Source organism: Oncorhynchus kisutch, linkage group LG6 (assembly GCF_002021735.2).
Source record: "Oncorhynchus kisutch isolate 150728-3 linkage group LG6, Okis_V2, whole genome shotgun sequence".
NCBI classification, from domain to species: domain Eukaryota; kingdom Metazoa; phylum Chordata; class Actinopteri; order Salmoniformes; family Salmonidae; genus Oncorhynchus; species Oncorhynchus kisutch.
The window spans coordinates 79,449,396-79,461,758 of record NC_034179.2 but is presented as its reverse complement, the minus strand read 5'-3'; the positions used below and the strand labels follow the sequence as shown (position 1 = coordinate 79,461,758).

Here is a 12,363-nt window from a genome sequence, read left to right as displayed (position 1 = left end):
ATAAAAATGAACATAATTTTTCCATTATGTGGTATTGTGTGTAGACCAGTGACAAAACATCTCAATGTAATCCATTTTAAATTCCGCTTGTAACACAACAATATGTGGAAGAAGTCAAGGGGTGTGAATACTTTCTGAAGGTTTTGTACATGAAAGGCCAGAGGGTGAATTAAATGACTGTGTCGCAGCCCTGTCAAGATTGAAATTCAGCAGGAAGGTTTATTATGACCATAAAAAGAGGGATCTGTTGTCACTGACAAAAGACTATGGAGGAGCTTCACGTGACACAGAGAGTGGAAAAACATGAAGTGATGCCAGGAGACCACACACACCCTCCAATGACACTTTCTTCCCAAACTCCGCCACATGATGACAGGAGATAGATGACAGCGATAAAAATGACACAAGTTACAGAAAATGAACATTTAACTAGTGATTCATGCATTCTAAATATGAATATGAAAAAGTAAACGGATAAGGTGCTTAATAGCATTGTGAGGGATAGTTTGACAGTTGCATTTTGTCCAAACCAGGCCGTTCCAATTGGAAATGTTTCAAACCCTCATCATCAAAGAGTTTCTAACGGAACATTATTGGTCTTTTGAAACAGGAAGTGAAATGTAAGTACAAGTGAATGTTAAATGAGAACAGAACTTCACCATAGAGTTAATTTCAAACATCTGTTCTTTAATTAAGGTTCAAAAGGTCCAAACAAAATGCTTTTATTTCCTTTTCGAAACAGAAACATATGAATCATACAATTGAAACATTTAGAATGAGCATTGATTGAATTCACATACAGGCAAAATCATTGAAAACCATTGTAAAAAGAACAACAGTTGAACTTATGCAACACAGTGAATTAAAGGTACTACATGTAACAACTCAACAACGAACCGTCTCTTGTCAAATTGACTGGAGACAGCAAATCTCGTTGTCAAATTGACTGGAGACAGCAAATCTCGTTGTCAAATTGACTGGGGCCAGCTAATCTTATTGTCAAATTGACTGGGGCCAGCAAATCTTATTGTCAAATTGACTGGAGACAGCAAATCTTGTTGTCAAATTGACTGGAGACAGCAAATCTTATTGTCAAATTGACTGGGGCCAGCAAATCTTATTGTCAAATTGACTGGGGCCAGCAAATCTTATTGTCAAATTGACTGGAGACAGCAAATCTTATTGTCAAATTGACTGGAGACAGCAAATCTTATTGTCAAATTGACTGGGGCCAGCAAATCTTATTGTCAAATTGACTGGAGACAGCAAATCTTGTTGTCAAATTGACTGGAGACAGCAAATCTTATTGTCAAATTGACTGGGGCCAGAAAATCTTATTGTCAAATTGACTGGGGCCAGCAAATCTTATTGTCAAATTGACTGGAGACAGCAAATCTTATTGTCAAATTGACTGGAGACAGCAAATCTTATTGTCAAATTGACTGGGGCCAGCAAATCTTATTCTCAAATTGACTGGAGACAGCAAATCTTATTGTCAAATTGACTGGAGACAGCAAATCTTATTGTCAAATTGACTGGAGACAGCCAATCTTATTGTCAAATTGACTGGAGACAGCAAATCTTATTGTCAAATTGACTGCAGCCAGCAAATCTTATTGTCAAATTGACTGGAGACAGCAAATCTTATTGTCAAATTGACTGCAGCCAGCAAATCTTATTGTCAAATTGACTGCAGACAGGTCTGTGGTTGAATTGACAAGAGATTTGCTTGCCTCAGTCAATTAACCAACATTTCAGTTATCTTTCAGTTTTTAAACAACTTATTGGCTGACCTTGGTTCAATTAATTGAATTCCATTTAGTTTTTTCTGTGAGCTCAGTAGGAAGTTGTAGTTTCCAACAGGCCAATATTCTACATCGTTTAGTGCAGAAAACATGGTAATTAACTACAATGACCATAATCCATTGCATGCCTACTTCTCTGGTCTGTGTGGGGCATACACAGAGGGAGAGAAGAGAAGAGACAGAAAAACGCGTGATAGAGCAGTTGCGTGAGGTATCTCTACCTGAAAATACATGATTTAAGTGAAGCTGCTACTCTATCTTATTATGCATGTCACTTTAATAACTCTACCCACATGAATATATTACCTCAATTACCTCGACTAAATGGCATCCCCTGTAACTAGCCTCGCTATTGTTGTTTTACTGCTGCTCTTTAATTATTTGTTACTTTTATTTCTTTTTTTTTGTGGTATTTTTCTTAAAACTGGTTGGTTATGGCCTTGTAAGTAAGCATTTCCCTGTAAGGTCTACACGGGTTGTATTCGGCACATGACAAAATTTGTATTGGTATCAGCAATCATAAAATGTATTTAACTAGGCAAGTCAGTTAAGAACAAATTCTTATTTACAATGACAGCCTACCCCGGCCAAACCCTAACAACGCTGTGCCAATTGTGCGCCGCCTTATGGGACTCCCAATCAAGGCCGGTTGTGATACAGCCTGAAATTGAACCAGGGTCTGTAATGACCCCTCCAGCACTGAGATGCAGTGCCTTAGACCGCTGCGCCACTCGGGAGCCTTAAAAGTGCCTTATTTACTTTGAAGAATCACAAAAAAAGTGATTATGTCAGACAGCAGCTCTATATAGATGAGATGACTTGGAATGAAATAAAGTCATCAAATAGAGCTAATGTAATATACACAACGGAAATATTTTATTAAAGTCATGTGAATAAATGATGGTTAAAAGATTATATGTAGTAAGGGGCAGTCTACCATCATGGGACTTTAATTCATTGTTTATTCTGTGTTACAGCATTCAACCCACATAATGCATAGTGCATTTGTTTTAAAAATTTGTAAAACCTAAAACAACCCCAAAAATAAAATAAAAAAACACTAATTTGACAAGAGCCAGCCCATCTTTTGTTGGCCAATAACGTTGCACCATTAGAATGCACATTTTGTGTGGGCCCAATAAAAACATTTTGGAAAAAATATTGTGAAAAACTATCATTCCACTATTAAAACATTGATATATTAAGGACAGGTTCCGAAATTACAATGTTAATATTACATATATCTCTTTAATAATCACAAAACTGTCTCAAAGTCACAAAGACGAGGCGAACCCACACTTTAGAAGACAAGGTTTTCCCAGTTTATTTTGAGGAGACATTGGTTGTCAGTTAATTTAACTGGCTTACATGCAGATCTTATCTGACAGGCTGTTTAAAACAAAGACGTGCCAGGAAAAACAACAGTCAACAAATGATTGGAAACAATAACCCCGGGAAAAAGGCACATTTCACAACTCCAAATAAGAGTCAGACATACGCATTTAAAATCTTTTCAAAGTGACACATACACTGACACAGAAGAATACACACACAGACAAACACTCTCAGAAACAGTTATAATTTGCTTGAAATCTTACTTCCCCAACCCAGTTCAAAACATATTGCACATTTGTATTGAAAAGAAGATGAGGAAAAATAATAAGAGGAGTAACTATCCATCACAATCTGGAGGCTTAAAGGAACAACTGACTACTGAATTTTGAAAGGAGCTGCATGCAGAAATGTAATTTTGACAATAATTACCAGAAGGAACCCAAGATTGAAGAGAAGGAACCCAAGATTGAGAGAAGCAGTGTTACAGAAAGTCAGCACTCTTTTTCTGTCCTAACACACACAATACCAACAACATGCAGAGGTCTCTCATTCAATAGTCCTCAACAATACTGTACTGCCATCAATATGTTACAATGCATGACTATTAGTCTAATGATTTTAAATAGTGTCAAGCTGTATATATTGATGGGTTAAGAACACCATTGAAGACTGTTAGATAAATACCATAGTTATCAACCCTTACAAACATCTTGATGATAAACCATTTGCAAAAGTCTACGTAAAACACACAAAAGGTCAAACCCAAGGCAATTATGTGCAAACTTGTGCAATGTTGCAGGTGCAAACCATGAATGGTAATAAGTATTTCCCTTTTTGACCAGGTGAGTGCTCATGACAGCCAGCTAACGATACACTTTAGCTATTACTTTAGCACTTACATAGTAAAAGAAAACCACTATTCTAAATGTGACCATGTAATATGGAACCCTACACCACAAAACATGATTTACATTCCCCAACAACAATACTGTTTCACAAAGATATGACTCCTGTAGTTGGGCTCCAAACTTGATGACAATAATGGGACATAATATATATTCTATAGAGCAGAGATATAAATAGATATATAGAACCAGAGGATATGACAATGAGGAGACAGAAAGCGTATAACGTGGACATTAGCATGAGCAGAGCTCGGGGCGAAGAGGCTGTTCCCACGTCTGGAAGTAAAATCGAATTAGTCGATCAAACTGAGCTACCAGGAAACTGTATTAAAACCTCAAGTAAAGAGCTGTCAACAAATCAGAAAGCTGAGAAATTCTTGTTACGAGCGAGCACGAGACAGATGGTTAAAATCAAACCAAACTTTATTTGCCACATGCGCCGAATACAACAAGACTTTACCATGAAATGCTTACTTACAAGACCTTAACCAACAGTGCAGTTCATGGTATGAGAAAACCAGTGATTGCAAAAAGAGATATACTGGGACTACTGTAGAGGCATCTTTGTGTGGCACAGTAGGCACTGTACCAGCTGGCTCCTGGTGATGTAGCCAACATAAACCTTCCTGTGTCCATTGATTACTTTCTGGGGTCAAAGTTCAACAAAGAGCAGTCGGGTGCTGACATGGAATTGATGAAGGGCTGATGATTTGGTGGTGAACAGTAAAACATGAGGGTGGTATGTGTACAGAGTTTGAACTCAAGATCGGTCTCCTGATGACCAGAGACGGAGCTCTGTCATCAGGCCCATCAGTCAGAGACCTGTCATGGACAAAGGTTCATTGTTCACAGGGAAGACGAGGAGAACTAAGGCAGAGCCATCAGTGAGGAATGTAGAAATGCCAGCCATAATAAACTGATTATAACAGATTCATTTAGCTTGCTTTCTTCACCATCCCAAGTTCATTTTAAAGCCACATTAAAGTCTCTCTGCATTGCCATTAGGAACAGGAGCGTTGAGTTAGTTGTCAGGTTCTATTTTTCCTCCACTGAGCTCTATCCATAGTTTCAGCATATTCTGTCTTGAGCCGCAACACTGTTTCTGAAGGTCCAGAGGAACACTGACACCTCCCTGCTCTATCCTTCCTTCAGTTATTTTGGATTTAAAATGAAGCATTTGGAAACAAGTTGACCAGCTCTTTGTATATGCTTAAAAACAGTGCTGTTGTGTAGTGCAATGCCTTGCTAATACAGTCAGATTGCTCAGCTTGTATTTTTCTACAGAGGGACACTGGAACAGAGTGAACAAGGTCCTCTTCCTTGTGTTCCTACATACGGTAGCAGCTTTCATACAATCACGAGATATTTGGTCCCTTTCCACAAATGGTATAGATTACTCTTAAAAGGGGTGATCTGCAGTTGATATAATTAATAAATGTATGTGCCCATTGATTATTGAAGAATATAACTTGTAAATCCGCTTAGTTCAACTCTCACAACTGATCAGTACCTATAATATGAGCTTGTTGTACTCCAATGTTGTAAACAAAGTAAATGTAAATAAACACTCTATAGCCTCAAAACATGGTTCAAATGATAATTGTGATATCATGGAAGGTTAGTCCTTGCATGCATAGCTTGATCTATGAATTTGATAATGATTTATATCTCCAGCCCCAACCTCAAGCTTTTTACCGAAACAGGGACTGTTTGTAAACAAAGTAAATGTAAATAAACACTATATCCCTTTAAAACATTGTTAAAACTATCCTTTTGATATCATGGATGGCTAGTCCATGAATTTGATAAATGGTTACATTTCTCCAGTCCCATCCTTTGTACTGACACAGGGGTGGGGAGGACACTTTATAATGGTTACATTTCTCCAGTCCCATCCTTTTTACTGACACAGGGGTGGGGAGGACACTTTATAATGGTTACATTTCTCCAGTCCCATCCTTTTTACTGACACAGGGGTGGGGAGGACACTTTATAATGGTTACATTTCTCCAGTCCCATCCTTTTTACTGACACAGGGGTGGGGAGGACACTTTATAATGGTTACATTTCTCCAGTCCCATCCTTTGTACTGACACAGGGGTGGGGAGGACACTTTATAATGGTTACATTTCTCCAGTCCCATCCTTTGTACTGACACAGGGGTGGGGAGGACACTTTATAATGGTTACATTTCTCCAGTCCCATCCTTTTTACTGACACAGGGGTGGGGAGGACACTTTATAATGGTTACATTTCGAGACAGATGGTTAAAATCAAACCAAACTTTATTTGCCACATGCGCCGAATACAACAAGACTTTACCATGAAATGCTTACTTACAAGACCTTAACCAACAGTGCAGTTCATGGTATGAGAAAACCAGTGATTGCAAAAAGAGATATACTGGGACTACTGTAGAGGCATCTTTGTGTGGCACAGTAGGCACTGTACCAGCTGGCTCCTGGTGATGTAGCCAACATAAACCTTCCTGTGTCCATTGATTACTTTCTGGGGTCAAAGTTCAACAAAGAGCAGTCGGGTGCTGACATGGAATTGATGAAGGGCTGATGATTTGGTGGTGAACAGTAAAACATGAGGGTGGTATGTGTACAGAGTTTGAACTCAAGATCGGTCTCCTGATGACCAGAGACGGAGCTCTGTCATCAGGCCCATCAGTCAGAGACCTGTCATGGACAAAGGTTCATTGTTCACAGGGAAGACGAGGAGAACTAAGGCAGAGCCATCAGTGAGGAATGTAGAAATGCCAGCCATAATAAACTGATTATAACAGATTCATTTAGCTTGCTTTCTTCACCATCCCAAGTTCATTTTAAAGCCACATTAAAGTCTCTCTGCATTGCCATTAGGAACAGGAGCGTTGAGTTAGTTGTCAGGTTCTATTTTTCCTCCACTGAGCTCTATCCATAGTTTCAGCATATTCTGTCTTGAGCCGCAACACTGTTTCTGAAGGTCCAGAGGAACACTGACACCTCCCTGCTCTATCCTTCCTTCAGTTATTTTGGATTTAAAATGAAGCATTTGGAAACAAGTTGACCAGCTCTTTGTATATGCTTAAAAACAGTGCTGTTGTGTAGTGCAATGCCTTGCTAATACAGTCAGATTGCTCAGCTTGTATTTTTCTACAGAGGGACACTGGAACAGAGTGAACAAGGTCCTCTTCCTTGTGTTCCTACATACGGTAGCAGCTTTCATACAATCACGAGATATTTGGTCCCTTTCCACAAATGGTATAGATTACTCTTAAAAGGGGTGATCTGCAGTTGATATAATTAATAAATGTATGTGCCCATTGATTATTGAAGAATATAACTTGTAAATCCGCTTAGTTCAACTCTCACAACTGATCAGTACCTATAATATGAGCTTGTTGTACTCCAATGTTGTAAACAAAGTAAATGTAAATAAACACTCTATAGCCTCAAAACATGGTTCAAATGATAATTGTGATATCATGGAAGGTTAGTCCTTGCATGCATAGCTTGATCTATGAATTTGATAATGATTTATATCTCCAGCCCCAACCTCAAGCTTTTTACCGAAACAGGGACTGTTTGTAAACAAAGTAAATGTAAATAAACACTATATCCCTTTAAAACATTGTTAAAACTATCCTTTTGATATCATGGATGGCTAGTCCATGAATTTGATAAATGGTTACATTTCTCCAGTCCCATCCTTTGTACTGACACAGGGGTGGGGAGGACACTTTATAATGGTTACATTTCTCCAGTCCCATCCTTTTTACTGACACAGGGGTGGGGAGGACACTTTATAATGGTTACATTTCTCCAGTCCCATCCTTTTTACTGACACAGGGGTGGGGAGGACACTTTATAATGGTTACATTTCTCCAGTCCCATCCTTTTTACTGACACAGGGGTGGGGAGGACACTTTATAATGGTTACATTTCTCCAGTCCCATCCTTTGTACTGACACAGGGGTGGGGAGGACACTTTATAATGGTTACATTTCTCCAGTCCCATCCTTTGTACTGACACAGGGGTGGGGAGGACACTTTATAATGGTTACATTTCTCCAGTCCCATCCTTTTTACTGACACAGGGGTGGGGAGGACACTTTATAATGGTTACATTTCTCCAGTCCCATCCTTTGTACTGACACAGGGGTGGGGAGGACACTTTATAATGGTTACATTTCTCCAGTCCCATCCTTTGTACTGAAACCAGGGTGGGGAGGACACTTTATAATGGTTACATTTCTCCAGTCCCATCCTTTGTACTGAAACCAGGGTGGGGAGGACACTTTATAATGGTTTCAGCTGCTGATTACCGCTGTAATTAAAAGGGTTCACATGCTACAAGAGCAGCATAAAAAGGCACACCGTTCGACCTGTACCATGTTCTGGAAGGCCTCAGGTAGAGAGAATGTAGAAATACAAGACACCCACACAGAGAAACCGGTCTTTCACAACCAGTCCGTGTCCTCATTTCTTGGTGTCCTCCAGGATGATGTTGGCTGTGACAAACATGAGGCAGAAGGTAGCCCACACCACTACAAACCACACCCAGAAGGTGTGGCGGAATGGGGACTGGTGCTTGTTGACCTCGTCCGTGCCCAGCAAAGGTACCAGGTGGCGCCGGCCAAAGTACACCAGCAGGGCGGGGATGACGTACTGGATGCCCGTGCCAGCGTAAGCGCCCGTGATGCCCACCAGGGACTCCAGGTTGTGGGTACAGAAGGCCACGATGATGGGCGGCACCAGGGTGATGAGAGGGAAGACGATGCGGTCAACCACCCAGGGGTAGGTGCCCCCGTCACGGTGGAAGAGGGTCTTCCAGTTGTTGCGCAGCGTGACTGCGATGATGGGGAAGTTGGTACTGATGGTGAAGACGGGGAAGAGGCCCAGGAAGTAGCGCAAAGCGGGGATGTCCAACACGTCACAGTTGTCAGTGAAGTTGAGGGTGTACATGTCGTGTAGCAGCGAGCTGTCGAAGCAGAAGATGGCTGTGAAGGAGAGCAGGCCGTAGAAGCCAAGGATGAGGACATAGTCACACACCACCAGGGTACCCACACGGCTCTTATCAGAGATGGGCGTCACCAGGGAGGGCAGGGAGTGCTGGCACATGAAGGAGTAGACACACACTCCAAACAGGTTTGGCACCCCAGAGATCTGGGCCATACGGGGGTGGCCTTCGCCCCGGCCTTTACCAATACGGATCAGAGCCAGGATAATCATCATGGTGAACGCTGAAAGACACACAGAAAAACAGTGTGTACTGGAGTTAAGTAATGTGACAACACCAAAACAAACAAGTAGTGTGTGTGTGTACGACATTTCAAAAGGTAACATCAGCTCCCACAGAGGGACTGTTATAGCCTCATGCAGTTTAAATCAAGGCTCCCATGAGGCTATCTACTAGGAGAGTTGAAAGGGAAGCTGTTACGGTAAAATAAAGCTCAAATTTCCTTTCATTTGACAATTTAGACCAAATCAAACCCATATTTTACTTGGTTGCATGCAAACTAAAACACAAAAATCCTCAAGAGTAAAGTATAATATTTAATGTAAAAAGTGATACACCCACATCATCTCATGACAACAGTAATATGATTGGCCAAGTAAAGAAATGACATGGAGGCATTTAAGGATACCGATAATAAATATACATTTTTATGACATTCGACTTCGGGTCACCCGGTTCACATTATTGTATATTTCTGATGCCAAATTGTGATCCGGTGCATGCCAACTAGTCAAAGCTACACACTGCTTAATCCCTGAATGCTTTTGATGGGTCCAGATATTGCAACATCCCAGAGGTCAGATTAGGGCCAAACCTCTGGAATGATCCCTTTATGTAGCCCTCCCCTAATCCACCCCTACCTTTCATTATAGCACCACTGTTTTTAAAAATACCTTTTAAAGGGCAAGCCTTTTACCATTGCTAATCTGAAAGCGATTAATGTTGACAAGGCAAGATTGTTTAGGCCCTAATGGGCTGTGGGAGAGTGCTGAGCTGGCCAGGACGGACACATAACTCAGCTTCCTCCTCTGTCCTCCATGCTGCTAATGCCTGAGCATGGCCATCCAGGTAGAAACACAAGCCAGCATCCATCAGCTGACTGCAGAAACAATATGCAGTCCATCTAGTTATGAACTAAACTCCCCCCCCCCCCCCCCCCCCCCATCAAAGGGCAGGAAGCTTTATGCCTCATGAGGATAATACTGAAACCACTTAGTAAGATATTGCCTTCCAGCTGCCTGATCCAGAAACTATCCCGCGGGCAAAGACTACAGCCTATAGGAATGCTATGGATTATATACAGTATGTGAAGGCTCTCTGACTCTCAGTTCATCCAACCTAAAGCCAGCAGAGGTTGAAGGCTGGGTGGTACAAAAGGCGTCAGCGTCTCCACCTCCTACTGTTTGTGCAAAGGCCATCCCCAAATCGATTGGTGCGACTGCCTCTTGTGGCTGTTGGGCTGGGCGTTACTAAATGAGAGCTTTAAGCATGGATGCCAGTCTTGTTAAAGGCTCAAGAGTCCTGCCTGCCCCCCCCCCATCTCCTCACCTTCCCAAACCCAATCAGGCCATTAAACTGGGAATCAGTCACAGACGCACTCCACGGCCCACTCCTCAGCTTTCATCACACTCACACGGGGTGACGTTCAGAACGCACATTGCTTCACTACTCACCCCACTACACCATACCACTAGGATCCCACTTCAAAACACACCCACACAGCCCTGTGTAGCTATGAAGGTTAGAGTAGAGCCAAAGCGCTCTTGTACTTGCCGGCAATATCTCAACATCCATCTGGGCCCAATTGCCAGGAGAGGCAACCCATCAGTGTCAGGGGGGAGGATGGATTGGCTCTTTAGATAGGGCCTGAGTGAGAGGCCAGCAGATTACCAATTCTTCTGCAGCAACTGGGGCGGTGGGAGGGGGTATAGGGAGGAGACGTGGGAGAGGGGTGCCACCGGCAGCCTCATCCTCCTTCAAGGTCTCTCACTAGCATCAGGTGAGGTCGGGACAGGAGTGTCCTCTGATCCAATCCTCCACTGATAGGGTTTTTTACACTCTTCAGGGCACAGGTGAAATATTCCAGAGCTAGCAAGGGGTAAAGGGGCTGGGAATGTGGAGTTTTAATCTGCCCCTATTAATCAGGTACTGTGTACTTCTGCCGTGGCACTTTAATGTATGTCAGGGGGATGAAATGATTCACTCCAATTACAAGGACAAAATGTTCTGAGGAGGGGATGGGGGAAAAACGACCAATGACAGAGGTAGTAGGATAGCTAACAAGTAGTGGGATTATGCCTTTGGAGAGAACAAGCAGAAATAAGACAAGAGTTGTTAACTAACAGGCTAAATGCAAACATCTTAATTTGACTAATGTGATTTCTTACTCATCTTAAAATAGGACAAGATACTCTTAAAAACAAGTTTTCCCTTGTGCTTTGTGTGGACTTAGTTTGGGGTGGACACTGAGATAAAGATGCCCAGCAGTGGCCAAAGCCCCAGACCTGTTGAGGATTAAAGCTCAGATAGTCAAGATTTAATGGATACCTGGCCTACATCCATTGTCAACATTGGCTCAGGACAGGAGAAGCAGCCAGAGCAGAATCCTGTTTTAACACAGTCTATGTAGAGAATGGGACTGTGGGCAGTGGACCAGCACTCAAGGACATCGGCAAATAAGAGCAAATAACACCTTCACAACAAGTATAATCCCCAAAGACATCACGTCAAAACATATGGAAAAACTATGCAGATGAGGTCAACACTCAATGTGCTAACATGAGCCACATTGGGACTCTGAGAATACAGTATGTATTGTAGTGACGTTGTCTTTGTATCTTCATCTGACTGGACATGAGAGACTGTAGGTGGGGATAGTCATCAGCTGTCCCTCTCACTTCAGGCATGGAACACAATGTGCTGTATGACAGTCTGCCTGCTGTACTCTCCCTCTCTCTCCCCGAGAAGTAATGTACATCCGCTGTGTGTGAAACAGCCATCAAAAGGAGCCGTCCCGCTGGTCATGACAGAGGACGGACAGCGGGAGACGCTTCTCCTCTATTCCCTGACATTAACGGTAACAGGCTATACAGGAAGGAACATGGGCGGAGGGCGTTTAATTAAGAGTCTTATAGGACGGGACGCCACGCACGGCTAGTGTAGATGCTTAACCTTCACCAGAGCAACATGTCTTTTCTCTGCCAGCAAGGCTGAAATGTTAGGTTGTCGTGGTGCAACAAGCACAGTGATTCATCAAACTCCCCTCTTATCCCCTCGGTGAGGCCCATGGAAGCCTGGAGGAAAATGGCACT

General features: G+C 42.2%; 1 protein-coding gene across 1 annotated transcript in view; it reads right to left on the bottom strand.

The window, feature by feature from the left end:
- Positions 1-666: 666 nt before the first annotated feature.
- Positions 667-12,363, bottom strand: part of LOC109893561 (transmembrane protein 104) — a 77,055-nt gene continuing 65,358 nt past the window's right edge. The window contains exon 10 of the mRNA XM_031827797.1: positions 667-9,275. Within this exon, the coding sequence (XP_031683657.1) occupies positions 8,512-9,275 (764 nt within the window). The 3' untranslated portion in view covers positions 667-8,511. The remainder of the gene's footprint in view (positions 9,276-12,363) is intronic.